Raw genomic sequence first — 21,404 nt, 5'->3', positions numbered from 1 at the left:
ATTCTTCCTTTGCTGTCCACAGAATGCCAAAGACTCTAGATATAGTAGACATTAGATATAGTACGGAAAGTATAGGAATATTTTTTTAACTTAGTAATTAACACAAAATGTTAACTTTGATATTCACTAGGGCTCAACTCCCAGATTTTCTTAATGTTCCAAATCTATGGCACTATACAATTCTCCACTTTGCAATGTTTAAAACAAATGCAATATCTAAAACATAATAATCATAAATAAATAAAAGCATAAATGGTATTACAAATAAAAATGATCTAACAAAAAATATGTAACATTACAATAATGCTAATACTGTTATGACTAGTAACGTACTTTTCTGGAATCTGATGAAAACATCACTAGAGTCATGTCAACGATAATGTATAAACAATAAAAATGATCAAGTTATCCAACACCGAACGCTTGAAACCCTAGACATGCAATCAGCAGTGTGTGTATGATGCATGTGTGTTCCAGTTTGACTTTTGTTAGCTAATTAACCCATACGTATATTATTAACCGACACACTAATTTGACTCTTATCTACACAGATGCCTGTGTTCTTTTACCCAGAATGTGTTTGTAGAAGGAGCGGGTGAAATAGATGTTGACCAGCTGTCGGTGGTACAGAGCCAGACCTAGGATCTGACCTGCGAACTGGAAGTAGTTCAGATGGTCTGGGTTCACCGAGGAGTTACTGTTCGGCTGAAAAGTGGTACCTGTAGATCACACGCACACAAACACACGTCGTCATTCTACATGATAAGGTTCTGCTTGTCACAATGAATGTTATCACAGTAAGGAAAGCGTCGCGTACCATCAGCTGACTGAGTGAACAGAGCATAGTCTGGGTTGATGATCTCATTGGACAGGATGTCAAACCACTCCCGAACCACACCCTGGCCCTGTAAAAACACCGAAAAATTCATCACAACTCACAGCTGTGGATTCAATGAGACATGGGACTGGAGTAGGGCTGGGCATTATATCGATATTATATCAACATCGATCTATGAGGCTAGATATTGTTAGGAATATTTACTAGTACTGTAGAGAACAAGCATCTTAAAAGAATGGCTGTTCTTGGGCAAAATCACACACACACATAGCGATATATACACACACACACACAGAGCACTGACATTTGAGGGTGAGGGGGCAGTTAGACTGGTTGAAATAGTTTGAATTCCTCTTAAAGTAACCTGAGACTGCATTATTTTTGGGGCGAGGAGAGACAGAGTAACAGCACTCCGCTGACTGTGACTCAAACCGGAAGAATCCTTGAAAACAAGTTGCTATTATTATTCCAGCTTTAATATACCACCTTAAATGAGAGAAGTTGTTTGTCTTCTGTCCTAACTGACCAAACCGGACCACGTCAATATCGTCTTAAATTATGGATATAAGTGTTGTCTTTTCCTGGTTTTAAAGGCTGCATTACAGTAAAGTGATGTCGTTTTATGAACTTAGCAGACTTGCTAGCTGTTTTATTATGTGCCTTTAACCACTTAGTCATTATATCCACATTACTGATAATCAGGGCATGAAATTGGCACTCGCCCACCCGCCAAATGCGGGTAACTTTTGTGATTGGCGGGGGAAACTGTCAATCTACCTGCCACGTTGGCGGGTAGCCAATGAGAATTGAGTGATTCAGACTTGTAACTATTGGTAAGCAGGGTACGCCGTTGCTTACGGGCCTGGTCCAATCAGGGGCCCGCATCACTGGAAGACACTGATTGACAGCCGGGGCCCCCTATCGCATTTTCATTACTCACACAATCCCAGCATCCCACGTGCAGCCACTGACCAAGCGGGAGTGAGAACGGGTAAAGTTAATTTCCTAGTTTCTGATATGAAGACGAGACGTGTGTGTGACTCGAACATCTCACATTTACCAACAAAACATACAGCGAAAGACATTTCAGACCGTCCTGCCAACCTGTAGACATTTTAACATCAGTGTACGCTGTAACGATTTTTTACTATAAAGTCAGCGACTGTTGTTTCAATCTGTCGGCTCTCTGCAGCGGGTGGGGCTGCTCCGTTCCCCCCGCGACTGATGCGCACACAATCACACACAAACACACACACACACACAGACACACACAAACACACACGCACACAAACGCGCACACACACACACACACACACAAACGCACACGGTGGATGCAGGAAAAAAACACAGATGAGACCTACAGGATGACCTAAATTGAGGACAGCTACGCTCGTTATTGTAAGTGCAATGATAAGTTAAAGTCCAATAAGTACTTTATTAAACCGTATGAATGTGTGTCCCAGGCCAGGATAGGAAATTAACTAACAATGTAAAGATTAACAAGCCAATGACAATGACCGATATGTTCATTCAATAAATTATTACTTTTTGTCTTAAATCCACCAGCCATTTTCATATTATACCAACATTTGCAGCATCCTGAGCCTTTTTGGTAAGGTTCCTAGGAAATCTCAGCCCAGAGTAATGAATTAATAGTAATAAGTATTATTCTCCCCAAAACAAGTTTCCTTTTATTTATTTATTATTTTTTTTTAACTATACAAAAAAAATGTTTGTGTTATGGTGCGCATTCACCAGTGTTTTTTTGTTGTGGTGCGCGTAGGCTACTCCTGATTTTGTCAGTCATCTCATCTCTTACATGCTGTGGCGTAACGAGCCAACACCGGGCCCCTATGCAAGATTATCAAGGCGGGCCCCCCTACTACAGCACGTGATGACGGCGCAATGTCCACGAGTAGGCTACCATCAATAGGACAGGATAGGATCATAGAGACACAGCAATTCCTGTTTTTCACCTTTATGAGGCAAAAAAAAAAAAACTGGCTGGTAAAAAGTCACTGTGGCAGGTGGATTTAAAAATCTACCTGCCACAGTGGCTGGTGGTCAAAAAAGTTAACTTCATGCCCTGCTGATAATTATTTAGAAAAAAAAATCTCATTGTGTGACTATTTTGTGAAAGCAACAATTGTCCACCCTACAATATCGCCGCAATATCGACATCGATGTATTTGGTCAAGAATATCGTGATATTGGATTTTTTTTTTTGGTCCCTATCGCCTAGCTCTAGACTACAGTACTGCTGATCATCTGACAGCTGAAACAGGCCAATAGAAAAAGGAGTTTGATTACTAAGAACTCATGCAGTGCCACATGAATTTAGAAACCCACCATCCCCTCCTCGCCATGGAAGCGAACAGCGATGCCCTGTTTGAGTTTCTCATTGGTGGACTTGGAAACCATCTCACAGCTACTCCTGAATATGGAATCTGTCAGTGAGAGAAAAAAATCGTATCGGTACACTGAGAACAAAACATTAAGGAGAAAAAGATGTGGAGAACAGATGGAAAATATGTCGGTCAGGGTTGGAGCTACATGCTTTTTTTTTTTTACATGCATTCTTTTATAGACTGAAGCTGGCAATTTATTGCTTATTGGCATAAATTCACAACCTGTAGAACTTGATATTTTATCACATTATCACTCATTTTGCACCAAGCAGCATCTATACTGTGTACCAGTCACAAACACCATACATAGAAAATGTTGTTGGAAATCATTAATAGGATCAGCAGGCAAAAAAAAATCTGAAAAAAATTAATGTTGAATGTTAATGATGAATGATCTCATCTATCCCAAGGTGTCTTAGTTACAATCCACTACACATTAATTATATCAAAAGTCATTTTTGCTACTATTTATGGTTGGCATCCTTTCAACAATAGCCCTCAAATGTCTTTACATTCTGTAATTGCCTTTCTATTCAGTAGTCTTCATTGTTCGTGGCGGAGTCTGCCTTCCCTGTGTGTTATTCAAATGGTGTACCCACACATATGGTTTTCACAGGAAATGATGCATACATGTAATAACGTAATGCTTGTGATTCAGAAGACTCCCCTCTGTTCATGTATAAAGAGGACCTTTTGTACCTCTGTGGATGAGCAGGATGTCGTTCTCGTTGACCGGACGATGAACCATGTCTGAGTCCGGCTGGCCGGCCAGCAGATGCTCATAGAACCACTCGCAGCGATCTTTGAAGGGCTGAGGGAGAAGACAAGACTTCATCCCACACTGCTTTCACACTTTCCTGAACTAATTACCACTTCGCTGTGCTTTCAACTCTCAGACTGTGGATTTTTCAGCCTCAACCGACGGCTTGGAAAGCCTTCAGTGCTGAAAAACTCGCCTGTAATACAGAGATGAGGCTGGGGGTCTATTTGCATAATATATGCCTTTGTTCTCTAAGCGTTGGAGGTAGAGTGAAGGATGAGCATGGAAGAGAGGAAAAAAAAGGCTTTTCCCACTGGGGCTGCGGGGCGTACAGAGAGAAGAATCAGGAGATGAAATCAAATTCACCAGGTTAAAGTCTGTAATTAAAACAAGGGCCTACTCCCAGGCGAGCCATAATCCATGGGTAACGAGGCTCGAACGCTGCAGCTCAAATATGAATACTGAAGAGTGAGGGAACAGCACACAACACAGAGCAGCTCTTAAAATTTATGAAGCCATATAAATGGAACTTAAGACAAGTGTTATCGCCATGGTTGTAACACTATTAAATGATCCTGAAGTGAAGACAGGGGACTTTCAAAGTCACTTTCCATAAAGTCCATGAAGACACAAACAAAGACACCGGGCTCTATCTTGCACCCGGCGCAGCACAAAGCCCGACGCAAGCGTCTTTGCTAGTTTAAGACCGATGCAATTGTCAATTTTCCGTCCAGCGCCCGCGGCGTTTAAATAGCAAATGCACCTGCGCCCATCTTTGCGCCCATGGGCCAATATTACAGTGCAAATCCGCCATCATAATAGCAATGTGCCAAGGTACAAACGGGCCTGGCTTTTAGAGGGAATGGGAGATGACACTCTGATTGGTGTATTGCATGTTACGCCCAACACACACCTAGTGAATTAGTAAGACACTAAGTACAACCCTTTTGAACCATGCGCCCGGCGCACGGAGCCTTTTTTTCCGCCGTCAAACTAGCAAAAGTGGATTTGGACACACCCTAAACGCACCTGTGCCATGCGCTTCACGCCGTGCGCTTAGATTGTTAAAATAGGGCCCACCGAGGGACTTTGAGTTATCAAAGTAGCGAATGAAGAATAAGGTACATGCTTTTGGAGCCACAGTGTAGTTTGTATACAAGAGAGACAAATCCAGCCAGCGTAAGTTCATGGGACAAATTTTTATGCATTTCACTACGTTTGGGAGCTAATAGCTGATGGCTGATTTTGCAAGGTCCTGACAGGGTACACCTTGGTGAGAACCTTTAATAAAAAAATGAGGGTTACCATGCAAAGAGAAGAGCTGAACATAAGCCTGATCGATAAATTGGAAAAGTTGATATATGCCTAGAGAGCCTATATATTTGTATTAGTTTATCACAGATGCATCAGTATCAGTGTACATGTCGGCCGATAAGTAACAAGAAATCGGAGCAAAGAAATGTCAAAGACATGTTTGAGGTAAGTATAGCTTGATAGACACTTAAGATAGTATGAGGACCATTTTCCCCAATTTTCCCACATTTGATAAATTAACAAGTTATCAAAAAATGACTGACGGATTAATAGGTAATAAAAAAAACATCAGCCATTAGATGTAGTCCTACTGTGGAATGTTTGGTAAATGTCAAAAATGGGCTAAAATGCACAGTGGCAAACGTATGGCTAACTTACTGTATCTAGTGGTCCTACAAACTTAAATAAGGTTTCAGCTGACATAGGGGTTCCATATTGGGTGAACTATTCCTTCAAGATTATGAAAACATTTAGGTACTGCCTTTATATCTACACTAAATCCACTGTTTATTGCCATGTTTCAGTGTGTAGCAGTAGTAACGGGCCATTCAAACTGTAAGAAGAATACATTTATTAAGGTTTATGGCAGTTGGGTGTTATATACTTAAAGGGTAACTACCCTTTCTTTTTTTCAACCTGGACCCTATTTTCCTATGTTTTTGTGTCAAATGGCGTTTTTCCATTACATGGTACCTGCTCAACTCGCCTCGACTTGCTTTTTTTGGTTTTCCATTATGAAAAAAAGTCCAACAGGCACAGGCACTTTTTTTAGTATCACCTCCGTTGAGGTTCCAAGCGAGCTGAGGCGATACCAAAAGGTGAAGTGAAAAACCTGCAGACTTCTGATTGGTCAGAGAGAATTGTTACTAATCACTGCGTCATCATTGCTAGCGACAGACGGGGGTGTCCTGAACAAACCATCCATTTTTAAATAGTTTAGCCAGCTGTGTTTTTTTTTGCTGCCTCCAGCTTCTTTTGAAACAAAAATGTGTCTTCTGGCTGTGGCAACAGCCACATGCCGAGAATCAAAAACAACACACCTTCGACATTCTGTGTGTGTGTGTCAAAGGCGCAGCAGTTTCCTGGGGCGTCGCTATGACGACCAGTCACGGTCTAAATCTGCAATGGAAAAAGGAGGACGGGGTACCATGGCTGAGTCGAGTCGAGCAGAGCTGGTACAAGCAGTGGGTAAGTGCCATAAGTGACTGATGGGAACAACAATCATGGACATTGGTCCAGTATTAAGCACGATCGCTGCAGTCGGCAGCGGCGAAACAAGCTACAATGTAAGTTAATGGGGCAATTGTCCAGCTTGTATTTACCTTCACAAAAGTTCTTGTTTTGCCACTGACAGGTTCAGATTAATATTCTAAGTGTCTGATAACATTATGGAAAGGATCCCTTCAGAGATAGACCTTAAAAGCCTCTTTGAGACCTTTCTGATTAACCAGAAACAGGTCTGAAGCCGCTAGCGTAAAACCCACCAGACTCCATTTAAAAAAAACAATACTTTTAGCGTGTATAAAGCTAACATATTTTCACGTGTATATCGGTAAACCATGTGTTTATTTCAACCAAAACTAGAGTTGTGATGGTTGGAAAAGTGGAAAGACGACCCAAAATGGCTTTTCATAGTTTTATTTAGTTTCTGTCGACTTTGAATAAAGTGTATTTTACGATGCTAAAATTACTGTTTATTTACATGGAGTCTGGTGGGTTTAGCGAAAGCAATTTTGCGGATGTTTTTATGACCTTACTCTTTAACAGAAGGGTCGACCTCCTTAGAAATCCTTTCCATAATGTTGTCAGACACTTAAGAATATTAATCTGAGCCTGTCAGTGGCAAAACAAGCACTTTTGTGAAGGTAAATACAAGCTGGACAATTGCCCCATTAACTTACATTGTAGCTTGTTTTGCCACTGCCAACTGCAGCGATCTTGCTTAACACTGGACCAATGTCAAAGATTGTTGTTCCCATCACTCACTTAGACACAAAAACATAGGAAAATAGGGTCCAGGTTGAAAAAAACCTGTATTACTGTGTAACAGTAGTTACCCTTTAAATTGTACACCTTCTGACTAAATACAACTGTTACTGACAGTGTTGCTCAATAAAGAACTGACAATGGTTTCTAGCAGATTCAATTTAGCTTCAGCTGGTGCTTCCATATTAAGTCCCTCGAAACATTTCATAAAATAATTCATCATGTCTTACCTGGCCTTTAATAATGTGCATGAAGCGTGACATCAACTCTGGACACTCCAGGAGGAAATGAAAGTGGTTAAAGATGATCTTTGGATTCCTGGGAAGAAAGAAAAAGAGGAGGCACAGGGGCGAAACAGGGGAAGTGAGAGAACAAAGAGATAAAAGTGTCAAAGGAAAGAAGTTGGATTTCTGGATCATTACCCAGTCTCCTAGGTGCTGGGTGGGGAGGTTGAAGCATGGCGCAGGGCCGCATTGACTCACCTGGTTACAAAACACTTGAGCACCTCGTCATGCTTGCAGACAAACTCAATAAAGCGAGGGGACGTCATTCTGGGTGAGGAAAAAAGAGGGGAGGTGATGAGTGAGAAAGATGAAGTGAGAAAGGAAACGAGACGAACGGCAATCTCATCAACAGCATTTGTTTTTCATTTCTATCTAAAATGGCAAAATCTCCTACACTGAAGAAATGATTTGGGATTTTTATTATTATTATTATTATTATTGCTGTTGGAAAGCAGGATAAAAAAAGCAAGAGAGCAACAAAAACAGGAAGAGAGACGGTTCATTTCAGCAGGGATGTCAATTGCATGCCTCTATTCACCTGGTCGCACAGAATCCCGTGAAATGATCACGAATTGTTAACAGCGCATTACGTGGTGGTGGCACGGAATGTGTGAAAAATCCGTGTGGCCACCACGGAAAACAATGCCAATGTAAAGTCAATGAGAAGATGATGTAGCATTAAGAGCGACTACGGTAGCGAGTACTATTGTAAGGCCGAAATTCCGCGTAAGGAAGATGGATGGGGTGGTGGATGGGTCAAACACAGGACTTTCACCCAGGAGAGCGGGGTTCGTGTCCCGCATGTCAAGTTTCCTAGAGTCGCTTTTATCTTTTCCGTCCAGTTCTTCCCGCGTGTCACGGAACCGTAAGCCCACCCGTGACCTTTTCATTAACTTATGGCGCTTTTCCATTACATGGTACCTGCTCGACTCTACTCGCCTTTTTTGGTTTTCCATTACGAAAAAAAGTACCTGGTACCTGCTAACGGGTACTTTTTTTAGTACCACCTCAGTCGAGGTTCCAAGCGAGCTGAGGCGAGCCGAAAAGGTGACGTGAAAGCGACAGACGGGGGTGTCCTGAACAAACCCGCTATTTTTAAACAGTTTAGCCAGCTGTTTGTTTTTTTGCTGCCTCCAGCTTCTTCTGAAATAAAATGAAATGTCTTCTGGCAACAACACACACCTTCGACGTTCTGTGTGTGTGTCGCGTTAGGTCACGGCAGTTTACTACGGCGCCGCTTGTTTACAGTTCTGCGGAGGCTCCAGGCAGAACTTTCGCCGCATCCTACGTACACACACACATGCTGGCTCGACGCACACACCAGCTGACAAATGTATACATCAGGCCACATATTACATAGGCTACGGCGAAAGCTCTGTGTGGAGCCTCCACAGAACTGTAAAACAAGCTCAAGTGGCCTGATGTTATACTTGTGCGCTGGTGTGTGCGTCGAGCCGGCAAGATGACCAGCCACGCTGAGGCAGGTACTAAAATCTGCAATGGAAAACGGACGCACAGTGTGTCGAGTCGAGTTGAGGCGAGTCGAGCAGGTACCATGTAATGGAAAAACGCCATTAAGGGGCCATGTTTATTTAACGGAATTCTTCCGTGGGCCCATCACGGAATTTCCGGCGATCCGTGTTCATTTCACGGAATTCTTCCGTGGGCCCATCACGGAATGTTTTGCGATTACGTGAAACTGCCACAGATTTTGAGTTAAGGGGCCGTGTTCATTTCACGGAATTCTGTGAGATCAGGTTGCTCTATTGGCTGTTCATTAAGCGTATTTAATGATTAAAATTGCGTTTAATATTGGACCTGGAGAAGGGTTAAAAAAACAAAAAAAGAGAAAAATGTGAGAGCAAACAGCAGGTAGATAAAGCAGGGCTTTTTGGAAACTAAGTACTGAAAGAGAAACAGTAATACTTTGGAATATCCTGATATACAGTATATAAGTTTGTGTACAGCCTTTTACTATTACATCTGGATCAGAGATCTTCAACAGGGGGTCCGTGACCCCAAGGGGGGGTCCTCAAAGTTAGTGAAGGGGCCGCAAAAATATTTTTGAAAGTTTCTTTTTTCAGAAACTTAAATATGTCTGAAAATATACATTAATATGAATCCAACATTTTATTAGCAAAGATAAATTGGCCTATTTGTAAAAAACAAAGTCACTGTGCCTTCCACATGTACAGTATGTTTAACATTAAAACACTATGTATAAATAATATATATTCGGCCCCGTTTAATATGCAAGTCAATTGTATACAATATATGCAGTATGGGGTCCCTACTCAGTCTCTCTTTCAGCTTAGGGGTCCCTAGCCTAAAAACCGTTGAAGACACCTGATCTAGATAACATTATTACTGCAGCATTGAGGCAAACTAAACTAGTTGTCTATGGGAAGTAGGAGCAGACGTAGCAGCAGTCGCAAAAAAGTAGTAGTGGTGGTGGTAGTAGTAGCAGAGTTTCTGAAGTTAAATTCAGGACTTTTTAAGTGCTTTTTAAGACCATTATGAATGACATTTAAGACCTTTATCACAACATCAACTAAGCCCTAAATTCAATTTTCAAGTATCGCTTAACTTGTACTTCCCCATAGCTGGAGAATAAAATCAGTTTTATGTCTGTGGAACAATCTGAAAGAGGCAATAACACGAAAGCTGATTGGCTGCAATATAAGTTGCATGTTGGTCTGATTAGGAGTCGTAATACAGCACAATTAAATTTGGACTAGCGAAAGAAAGAACTACATCATCACGGAATAAAAAAAAAACAGAGGTAGAGTTGCATGGACGTAGGAAAATGAAGACCTGTTTAAAATTATTTAAGACCTAGAACACAGAACTTGTGCAGATGTAAGACTTTTTTAGGCCTAAAAGTTTGATTTTTAAATTTTAGACTTATACTTTTTAAGATCCTGAGGAAACCCTGAGTAGTAGCAGCAGTAGCGATCAGTGTGCTAGTAGTAGTACTGTAGTTTGCAACACGAATGCAGATCTGTAGAGAAACATGTACACATCTCAGGCATTTATCTGTCCTTGTCACTCCCTGCAGCTCAGCACAGCAGAGATTCCTTAAAGAGTGACAACCCACCAAGGGAACTTAAGCTGTCTACCGAGGACACCTTTCAGCTGCGTTTGTCTGCCTCACATGCGTTTGACAGAACAGATACGCTTGTATTTTAGTCAATACAGCTGTTTACACCTGCTGCGTGACAGTTTCACTTTCACTGCAGCATGTGACAGCAACCTGATCCGTCTTTTTTGGCTTAGAGTCTAGTTTCTTCCATCCTTTGCGCCTAACTACAGTGAATGCGTTTTTGAACACTGAGCGCTGCCAAAACGCATCTTAGACAATGGCAGTACTGTGGCTGAACACATCTGGTGTGACGCTGATACAGGACTGAACTGAAGCTGAAGCTGCTGCTGCGCAGGTGTTAGACTCTTAGCCTACAGATGGATGCTGGGGTGGAAATAAAGCTTATGAAACACTTTACAAACAGCTGCAGTAGCAGGGAAAAAAGAGTGAGTAGAGCACTGACATCAGATTAGAGCTGCACTGCAATATCTCGCTTTGTTATCGTTATCGCAAAATCAACTTGCCGCAACAAACACAGCGCGAAAGGATGCGACATATCGCAAAAGACACTCCGAGATTTTTTGTGTTAGTTGAATGAAAATATCAGTAGAAAATGTAACTGTCATTCTTTTTTTGGGGGGTGCATTTTTTGTTCAAGTCTATGTTCAATTTGTTCAATAAAAAACATGTTGGAAATAAAGCTGGGCAATATATCGATATTATATCGATATCGTGATTTGAGACTAGATATCGTCTTAGATTTTGGATATTGTAATATGGCATTAGTGTTGTCTTTTCCTGGTTTTAAAGGCTGCAAGTTCAGTAAAGTGACATTTTCTGAACTTACCAGACTGTTGTAACTGTTCTATTATTTGCCTTTACCCACATAGTCATTATATCCACATTACTGATGATTATTTATCAGAAGTCTCATTGTGTAAATATTTTGTGAAAGCACCAATAGTCAACACTACAATATCGTTGCGGTATCGATATCGAGGTATTTGGTCAAAAATATTGTGATATTTGATTTTCTCCATATCGCCCAGCCCTAGTTGGAAATTATTTTGATTTGATTTTAGCAAACTACTGACATTAGCAGAAAGGCAGAACTGAGTACACTTTAATATCTGTTTATTTATCGCAAGTAATATCGCTATCGAAAAATGTCAACGTTATCACATATCGCATTTTTTCCTCATATAATGCAGCCCTAAATCAAATCGCATTACATATATGTTGCAGTGGGTAGCTTCTCTTAATGCACAAGTGGTGGCTGTGGTAAAAGTAACATTATCAGCAGTAGAACAGCAGCAGTAGTAGTGGCTGTAGTAATAGTGTCAATAGTAGTACAGCAGCAGTAGCAGTTGTCTATATACACAATGTTCTACTTCCGGGATTGCTCCGGTGCTGCCGGAAATTCCGCCTGATGTCCCTCATTTAGGCCGGATTTCCGTTGCCTTGGGGTTCCTTTGTGTTGTAATTTTAAACCACGCTGGATTTATGAGGACTATGTTAACTGCTCCTCAGATCTCTGCAGGGTAAATCCAGACAGCTAGCTAGACTATCTGTCCAATCTGAGTTTTCTATTGCACGACTAAAACAACTTTTGAACGTACACATGTTCCACCAAAACAAGTTCCTTCCTGAGGCTATTTTGCAGAGGCTGCCGTTGCTCCGTATGACGCTTAGCGCCGCCCAAGACAATTGTGATTGGTTTAAAGAAATGCCAATAAACCAGAGCACGTTTTTCTCCCATCCCGAAATGCTGTGTAGACTCACCAGACCCTCCTCCGCAGCGCTGTTGAGGAAGGTCTGGCAAAGGAGACTATAGTGGCAGTGGAAGTACCAACAGTACTTAGCAGTAGCACAGTAGTAGTAGTGGTACTAGTGTCTGCACCTGTACTACAGCAGCAGTAATGGCAGTAATAGCACCAGCAGTTGTAGTTGTGGCTATAGCAGTAGCAGTCATAGCAGATAAGCATGATTTAACATGCAGAGCATTAAAAAGTAGGGGTAGATTTTTAGAATTGATTCTTTTCCCTAGAATCAATATTTTTTTTTTTACCAATGATTCACCTAAATATTTTGTGTTTATACGGTAGCGCTGACGACTATATCATATCTGTTTCCAGAAAAAACAGATGGAAAGCAGAAAATACATGTTATGTACTTCTTTAGGAATTAAATTACTGTCAGACTGACTGATTGTGATGTGCATGCCTTTTAAAAAACAATTAGTTTTTAGATATATTAATGATATATTGTATCTAGACATGTATTATTCAACTTTTGTTTTTGTTAAAGAAGGAGAAGAAAATCGCAATACTCAATACTAAAGAATCACAATACTTCTAGAATCGGAATAAATAAAAAAAATCCCGATACAAATCGAATTGGCACCCGTGTATCGTGAAATAATTGAATCAGGGCAAAAGAATATAGTCCGAGCCCTATTAAAAAGATACTTTGCCGATTTCAATTCAGCTCTGTGTCATCTTTGTGTGGGCAGGGTGTTTAGATGAACGGTGTGTGGCTTCCCTCCATGCCACCAGCGCACGGAGTTCAGAGCAGCCGAGGTCTGCCAAGAACCGCCAGATGATGCGAAACACATAACGGAGGTCTGCTGAGATCCGCCACATGACGCGCTGTGTCAGATTTCAGCTCCGAGCTCCGTCAGCTGGCGTCACAGAGGAAAGTCACCCTTTTTCTGTATATTGATTAGATATTACAGCTGACAGATGAAGGCTGAACACAGACCCTTGTGGCATCTGACAGGAGCAGCACATATAGAAGGCCTGGATCACAGCACTGAGCCGACTGGCTGTCATGGAGATGACGTCCTCCCCATCGGCGTACACCTCTGTTTCCATGACGGTCTGAGCGTCCAGCAAGGAGGGCAGCTTCGGCGTGGAGCCGGAGTGGTCGACCTCCCGCTGTTTGAGCAGCAGCGAGGCTATTTCGCTGCTGCTGGAGGAGGAGGAAGGGTTCTTCCTGTTCCTGTCCAGCTCTGTGGAGATAAGCACCAGCCACTCGTCCAGGGAGTGCCACAGCAGCTCCATTGGCTGCAAAGAGACCGACAGGTGGTGAGAGGCACACAGGATCAAAGGAAAAAACAAAGGGAGTGATCCACGAAAACATTACAAGAGAGGAGTGACTTTGGCCTTCGGGTGGTCTGCAGGTTGTTGTTTTTTTAAAGCTTCATTCCGGCCATAGATAGAAAGCCCAAACACTACAGTAGCACATTCCTCCTTCCTGTGTGTTAAAAGTATTTTAGAAGTGAAATTGGACAGTGTTAATGAAAATCCCGTAATCACACAATCCTAACCCCAAAAGGATGAAGACTCTATTTAGTGTTGGGCAATATTAGTATACAGTATATACAGTATATACAGTATACTATAAAATGTGTCTGAGACTTTGCAAATCCTTTCTATACCCAGGTAATTGCTGCTTTACCATTTTTTTGTTGTGTCAAGTGATTGCAGGCAGTGTTACAAACCATTGAGCAGGATTTTTGCAGGATTGGAAGGACCTTGATAGATATATATTCTTATATAAATACATCATTATAGATAACAATATCATGACATGCCGTACATCTCAAAGTGCAATCTAAAATGGCATGTAGCATGAAAGAAGATTTTATACATATTGCCCAACCCTAACTCTGTCCACACACACCAAAATGTCAATCATTTTCAAATGTAACATTAAATCATTAAAACACCCAGCTACCTATTGTGATGGTAAGTACAATTATAAGATTGCAGGGTTCCAGAGATCGTATTTCCCAAAATTCAACATGTCAATGCATTTGACATGCAGAGGTTTATGATTGCTGCTGCAAATGATAAAAATGTCCATGGCTCACATCAAAGACAGCAGAACCTGTCCAAGGACATTCATCTTTTTGTACCGTCTCCACAGCCATCTGTCTCGCACACATCTGCAACCAATGGAGTCAATTCTTATTGGTGCTGTTTTAGTTGAAAGGATATACAGTCAAGACAGTATGATCATGTGCCAGTGTTACCAACTATCCTTCAATAAAAGAAAAAAAATAACTAGAAAAAGTTCCACTATTGCCCCAGTGCTGTTTTTGATACTACCACCAGGACTTGCCAAAGCCGGACATTTTTAAACCCTACAACAGTGCTTTAAAAAGGTGCAGTAATCAATATTTTTCATATTAACAAATGATCAGGTGACTATGTGTTCTATGAAAGTGGTCACTCGTAGAGACAAACCCAAAAAAGAATTATCACCAACTCTGCAGCTTTGTGGAGCTTTTTGGAGCCTTTGAGCTCATTGTTTTGGTTCACTCTCACTGCTCTCATCAACCTTAAAAGTAAACACCCTCAAAAGCTGAAAGTCAGTACTTAAACCACTGAATGATTGTTTCCTTTCAAATTCCAAAAAGCTGGAGCATAGCCTGGCAGACACTGAATTTTGAGGTCAATAATGATATTATAAAATTCACCGCATTTTTTTTTTTTTTTTCCATTTACATTTTTGACATTGGTCACATAAATGTGGTTCTTAAAGATTAGTGACTAAGATATGTAGTGAGCAGGACATACTGCAGTGTAAAAATTAACATGTTAGTGCTCTCTGGTGGACAAACTATGCATTGGAGACATTGTTTCTAAATTAACTAATTTCTTTGATATTTCTGCAGGGACATTTCCTGTTAACTGTTGGCCAACATATACTGCATGCTGATACTGTTATATTGATAATAAGCTAATAAACATGTAGTGTCTCTCTCTCTCTCTCCAATAACATTATTAATGTCTCCTCCAATATATTTGTCTGAAGAATGATTATGTTAAGCTGTATTAAAGCCTCTGGATTTATATATATATATATATATATATATATACACACATATATATATATATATATACACATACATATATATATATATATATATATATATATACACATACATATATATATATATATACACATACATATATATATATATATACACATACATATATACACATACATATATATATATATATATATATATATATATATATATATATATAATATATATATATATATATATATATACACATATATATATATATACACACACTATGTTGGTGCTATGCTTGGTGGAGATCTTAGACCAATCGAAACATTGCACTACATTAATCAATTAAAGATATTGTGGAAGCAAAATAAAGTATGAAGATTATATTTACCCTTGTGTTGTCTTCTGGTTGACCATGCACTTGCTGTCCTTCTGGGTCAAATTAACAAATTTTTTTTAAATATTTTTGACACATTTTCCGACATTTTTGTCCCTTTTTTAAAGCACTTTTTTCAATGTTTTTGTCACTTTTTGCTATTTTTCACTTACACCAACTTATTACCACTAGTTTTGGAATACATGATCAGTACATTTCATTTATAGGAAATTACAGTATACCTAATTTTGAAATGATAAATTATTTTGACTAATATTAGAGGAACCTATGTTGATGGATAATCACAGACGTGTATCTCAAAGTTTAGTCAGGTTTTAAATCCATTTAAATTTTTTCAAATGATATACAATTGAATATCCAAAATTCAATGAAAGTAGTGATCAAGTATTTGCAATTGTACTTAATGTTTTGGGTAATTTGGTTAAAAAGAAACCCATATTTATCTTATAGAAGTTTTGAGAACGGACAACACAAGGGTTAAAAAAATTGCCAGGTGGTTTGTGTTTTTTGGATGTGCATACTTTCATTAAATATCCCAGAATTAAGCATTAACCAATGTATAATTTAAACGTAGAATTGGTGATTATCAGTTTTGATATAATTAAATAAATAAAAAACACTTTTTGTTGCCATTTTAATTTCACACTTTTGCAAATAACACAGAGCCTTCACTACTTCCATCCCAGTAGCCTACTCAGTGGTTCTTACAGCACCTACAGATCACAACGTACTGTATATCCAGCTCCTACTAACCTTAAAGACCTGGCTGCGAGGCGTCTTGTTGCCATTGTAGCCCATGTCGTTGCCGTTGTTGGGTGAAGAAGGCCCCAGGCGGAACACATGGCAGAAAATACGAACGATTCTCAGCAGACTCTTCATCTGAGCTTCATAACTGCTGGACAGGCTGAGGATGGACAGAGGTAAAATGAGCCACCATTTGTAATGCAGCTACACAAAATCAGGCACACTGACACAGATAAGACAGGTGCAATGTAGGGAGACATGTAATGGATAATATGTTTGTCTCTTCATAGTCGTCAGATTCATCTACCAACCATTATAGAACTGGCTCAGGTTTGCCTTGGACCAGCTCTTAGTTATGCTGTTATAGTTTTAGACTGCCGGGGGACTTCCTTTGACACACTGAGCTTCTCTCTCCTCTCTCTTTCCATCTGTGTGCACTCATGCCCCAGAAATTCTTGTTACTAACTTCACTCTAGGGAGCTTATTCCCCGGAGTCCTTGGGCCCTATCTTGCACCCAGCGCAATTGACTTTATACACCGACTCATGTATCATTCCTATTTTGCACCCGACGCACAGCGGACTTTTCCCTCCACAGACTCACGTCGGTAAATTAGGGAATGAACTTGCGCTCCCGGGGGCGGTTCAGCAAAAAGAGGAGGCGAGTTCCGGCGCAAACGTTCCCTAGTGCTATTTTGCAGTTTCAGAAAACAGTTCCACCACAGACCAGGAAAAACCTAGTCTAAAGTCAGTGGCACGTTATTCAGATGCTATTTTAAGGGCGCATGCTTGGCCGTAACGTAGAGTGTGCACACCGCGCATACACTTTGCTTCTCTCATCTCACGGAGCCAGCAGTTCCCATTTTTGCAAACCATACATAAATACAAGGAAAAATATGACCTTGTTTTACACAACATTTCCATGAATCATGGATGTGTTGATGACATAAATGAGGAAATATTAGAGGACTTAAGGTGATGTGATGTTGAACTGCATGTGCCGATGCCACTTAACCCAAATGCCCCAGCAGCAGCACGGGAGAGGAGAGACAGAAGAGCTGCATCGTCTATAGTGAGGTCATCTCGGTCTAATGTTAGACTACATTGCAAAAATATCACCATGCATTCATAACCTTGTGATTCAGTGAGAGTGAGCCCATAACATCGGAAAGTATGTTTTTGTGACATTTCTTTATTTACATTTTGACAAAAAGAAAAATCAATAGCAAACGTCGGTCTACTCGGCTGTAAACCACTCCTGGCGTGCACCCATGGATGTATTAAGAGCTTGCGCCTATTAAATCTGCCATTATAATAGCAATCCGCCATGGAACAAGTGCGCCTGCTTTCAAAGGGAATGTGAGATAACGCTCTGATAGGTTTAATGCACGTTACGCCCAAACCACACCTAAGAGTAATGTAGCTAATAAGCTAAAGTCCCAATAATTCGGCGTGTTCCTTTAACTTATCTGCATCGAGCGTCATATCATTCTAGAGAGAATAGTGATGCATCTAAGAATCGATTATTTTTCCACCCCTAATTTTTACCATTTATTAATTACTTTTAGCTACCGGTTTACACTTCTGTGTACAGGTGTTACAGCTGATATGTTCTTTTACACAATTTATAATTAGAGATCAAACCCTGAAGGGGTAGAACCCTATTGTTTTTGGTCCGGTTTATTATTATTCGTCGTCTTCCACCGCTGCCCACTGACTGGAAATTATGTGCATTCTGTTCCCAAGAAATAAAATAATAATAATAATAATAATAATAATTAATTTTATTTGTAACACACTTTATATTTAAGCGCTACATAGAAATGCTAAGGAGAAAAAAGTATTAAAACTAAAAGTATTAAAACTAAAAGAAACAAGGACAAGGAAAGGGGTAAGTAATCAGCCAAAAGCCCAAATATGAGACCAGTTGGCCACATGGTGGCGCTATAATTAACGATCAAGTCCAATTGACTTGAAAATTCTCACACAAATGCAGCTCAACGTCCACCATCAGTGTGTAAATGTGTGTATGTTTATGTGATAAGCAGGTGGCACCTTATATGGCAGCCTAGGCCACAGTGTATGAATGTGTGTGAATGGTGCCTTTAATATGTAAAAGCGCTTGGAGTAGTTGTTAAGGCTAGAAACAACCGGAACTACTAGCTGCTTCACAATCTTTTCAAGTACCCCCTGGCAACAGCAGGTGTGCACCCCTGTGGCACAAGTACCCCTGGTTGGGAATCACTGGTCTAACATAAAGACAACCCCTAAGAAATATCTAAAGAGGGAAAATCAACAATTATACCTGAGAAGCTTGTGTCCATTGGTGGTAGCTACTTCAGCAAGACTGGTCAGGATCCTCTGGTAATGACTGTCTCTCTGCTGAGAGACATGCTCCAGAACCTGCCTGAGCTACACACAGACAGACAGACAGACAGACAGACAGACAGACAGACAGACAGACAGACACACACGGTCAATAGAAGTATATACACAGGGCTTTTCAATGAATGTAGAAACAAACTGGTCATACCATGTTCTCTTTCATTTCATCATTTTGTGTCATCTGGATGAGGGTCTGGAAAAGTCTGCTGTGGTGCTGGATGAGGATCTCACAGGTCTCCCCATATCCACCCTGAACACACACAAGGAGAGACAGTAACCACATGAAGTGAACACTACGAGGAAGAAGTGTAAAGTAAACTCACCTGCACACAAAGATCCAGAGGAGTGATTCCATTCTTGTCAGCGAGGTATTTGGCACCACGAGAGAGCAGGATCTGCGCTGTGTCTCTTTGGCCATGGCTACAGAATAACACAGTAATGGACTGTCATATATCGGCACTCTGATATTTAAAGCTATCCATGGGTACTTTAGAATATTTAAATCCCTAAAATTTTTGATTATTTTAGCAGTCTGACGTGAATAAACAACTGTGAAAAGCCAACTCCTGTTAAGTCATTGTCTAAATTAAATCAACTAAACTAAACTAAACTAAAATCAAAAGACAATTTTTTTTAGCTGAAAACCAATGTACAGTATGTGGGTATTTAGTAGTGTTGTTGATGGTAAGTGTTTGAATTCTACATACTGTGACATAAATATGCATAAAGACTGCTCTCTACTGGTTGAAATCCAGCTTTTGCAATTGAATTTTGTTGCTATTGGCTGATCTGGTGCTGCGTGACAGAGCACGTGACGGCGTGTATGGTGGTAGCTTTCGTCACCAAACAACTAGTCTTTTTTAGGATAATTGCCTGACATCCACGTGCCGGATGCCCCCACCTTCTGCTCTCTGAGTGTTGCCGCCCTCAAACTCTGTTTGCTTCGGGAAACAACAAATTTCGGGCTAGCGAGCTACACGCTGTAAATGGCAAGTTTTGAAGAAAATTCTGATCAGGCAGGTCTGCTTGGTTCTTTTGGGGAATGATTGTGAAGATTTACAAGGAACATGTTTACGGCATTTACTATCTAACTGGAACACTTTGGCATCGATTTAGCGGGATTCCTGGTGGGCCTGATCTCTGCTCCTGAACAGTTAAGAGGAAGTGCGAGAGAGATGAGTTTAAACCACACTGTGAATCATCAATATTACAATGACATCACTGATGACATCACCTGCAGGCAAAGTACAGAGGCGTGGCTCCAGAGATGTTCGGCCGGTTGATGTCAGCTCCACTGTCCAAGAGACACAACACCGTCTAAGCAGACACAACACACACTGGTATCACATACTGGGAAAACTGACATACTTTGTTACGTTGATGTCTACATTCTTATTATGTAATGGAAGATAAAAGGTTATACAAGGAAATCTCTAATATTCATATTTCTGGAGGAGTGCCAAGCTTGGACGGTCCCTCCATCCACTAGCGATTGTGTAAGTGGGCGCGTCCTCTGCTGTGGCTGGCTCATGCTACGGTCGGAAGGAACTCAACCGAAAGGCTGCATAAATGCCGCTTTATGCTTCTGCGTCGAATTGACGGTGTACCCCCGCAGACCTCTCTGCGTCTACGCCGGACCCTACGCCGTTGCCTGACGTGCACCTCTCGAAAAATTTAACTGCAACTCCATTAACAACATGAAATCAAGGAGAGGGTTAACTTTTCCTGCTACAGATTTCCCACCGTGGTCAGAAAACACAGGGGAGACACTTTGTTTCTCTCACTATGACTCTAGAGTCGCTAGTCGCTCCGAAGCTAATCATCTTCACTCTCTCACTTCTCCCTCGCTCTATCACCCACTCCCCACACACACACACACACACACACATGCCGGCTCGACGCACACACCAGCGCACAAGTATAAACATCAGGCCACTTATGTAGGCTATGGCGAAAGCTCTGCGTGGAGCCTCCGCAAAACCATAAAACAGGCTTTACAGCGTGACACGTGTGTATTCAATGGTTGTAACACTACCTACATGCAGGGCCTCTGCAGGTTGGCAGGGATGTGTTGGCTTAAGCATTGTGGTGAAGCTATTCCTGAACACACACACACATCTGTCATGTCTGATAGAAGTATCAGGTTCAAATCCTGGCAGGAATGCCTGGCTCTACAACACTGTCTTGGCCAATTTTATAATCTTAGGCGCTGTAAAGCGTAGCCAGCCAATCACAATTTCAGCCATAGCCAGCCATAGTTGCATGTCACCCACGGAACCACAGCTAGGCTATGGTTGATGTCAGAGCTTCCCTGGAAATATAGATCAAAGAGAATGCAAAAAGTGTTGTGAGGCAAAACAAAATTAGTTAAGAAATACATTTC

General features: G+C 40.9%; 1 protein-coding gene across 2 annotated transcripts in view; it reads right to left on the bottom strand.

The window, feature by feature from the left end:
* The window catches only part of hace1 (HECT domain and ankyrin repeat containing E3 ubiquitin protein ligase 1), a 43,656-nt gene that overhangs the window by 10,505 nt on the left and 11,747 nt on the right, over positions 1-21,404 (bottom strand). Inside the window, exons 7-19 of one of the 2 annotated variants that reach the window (XM_036006311.1) lie at positions 20,256-20,338; positions 19,345-19,441; positions 19,170-19,271; positions 18,942-19,048; positions 16,648-16,798; positions 14,547-14,621; positions 13,433-13,737; positions 7,789-7,857; positions 7,537-7,624; positions 3,946-4,057; positions 3,188-3,285; positions 818-905; positions 570-719 (exon numbers count right to left, since the gene is read on the bottom strand). In XM_036006311.1, coding sequence (XP_035862204.1) covers positions 570-719; positions 818-905; positions 3,188-3,285; positions 3,946-4,057; positions 7,537-7,624; positions 7,789-7,857; positions 13,433-13,737; positions 14,547-14,621; positions 16,648-16,798; positions 18,942-19,048; positions 19,170-19,271; positions 19,345-19,441; positions 20,256-20,338 — 1,525 coding nt within the window. The remainder of the gene's footprint in view (positions 1-569; positions 720-817; positions 906-3,187; positions 3,286-3,945; positions 4,058-7,536; positions 7,625-7,788; positions 7,858-13,432; positions 13,738-14,546; positions 14,622-16,647; positions 16,799-18,941; positions 19,049-19,169; positions 19,272-19,344; positions 19,442-20,255; positions 20,339-21,404) is intronic. The other variant, XM_031313065.2, reaches the window with a different exon arrangement.

This window comes from Sander lucioperca, chromosome 10, assembly GCF_008315115.2.
Source record: "Sander lucioperca isolate FBNREF2018 chromosome 10, SLUC_FBN_1.2, whole genome shotgun sequence".
Classification (NCBI taxonomy): domain Eukaryota; kingdom Metazoa; phylum Chordata; class Actinopteri; order Perciformes; family Percidae; genus Sander; species Sander lucioperca.
This window is presented reverse-complemented; position numbering and strand designations above follow the sequence as displayed.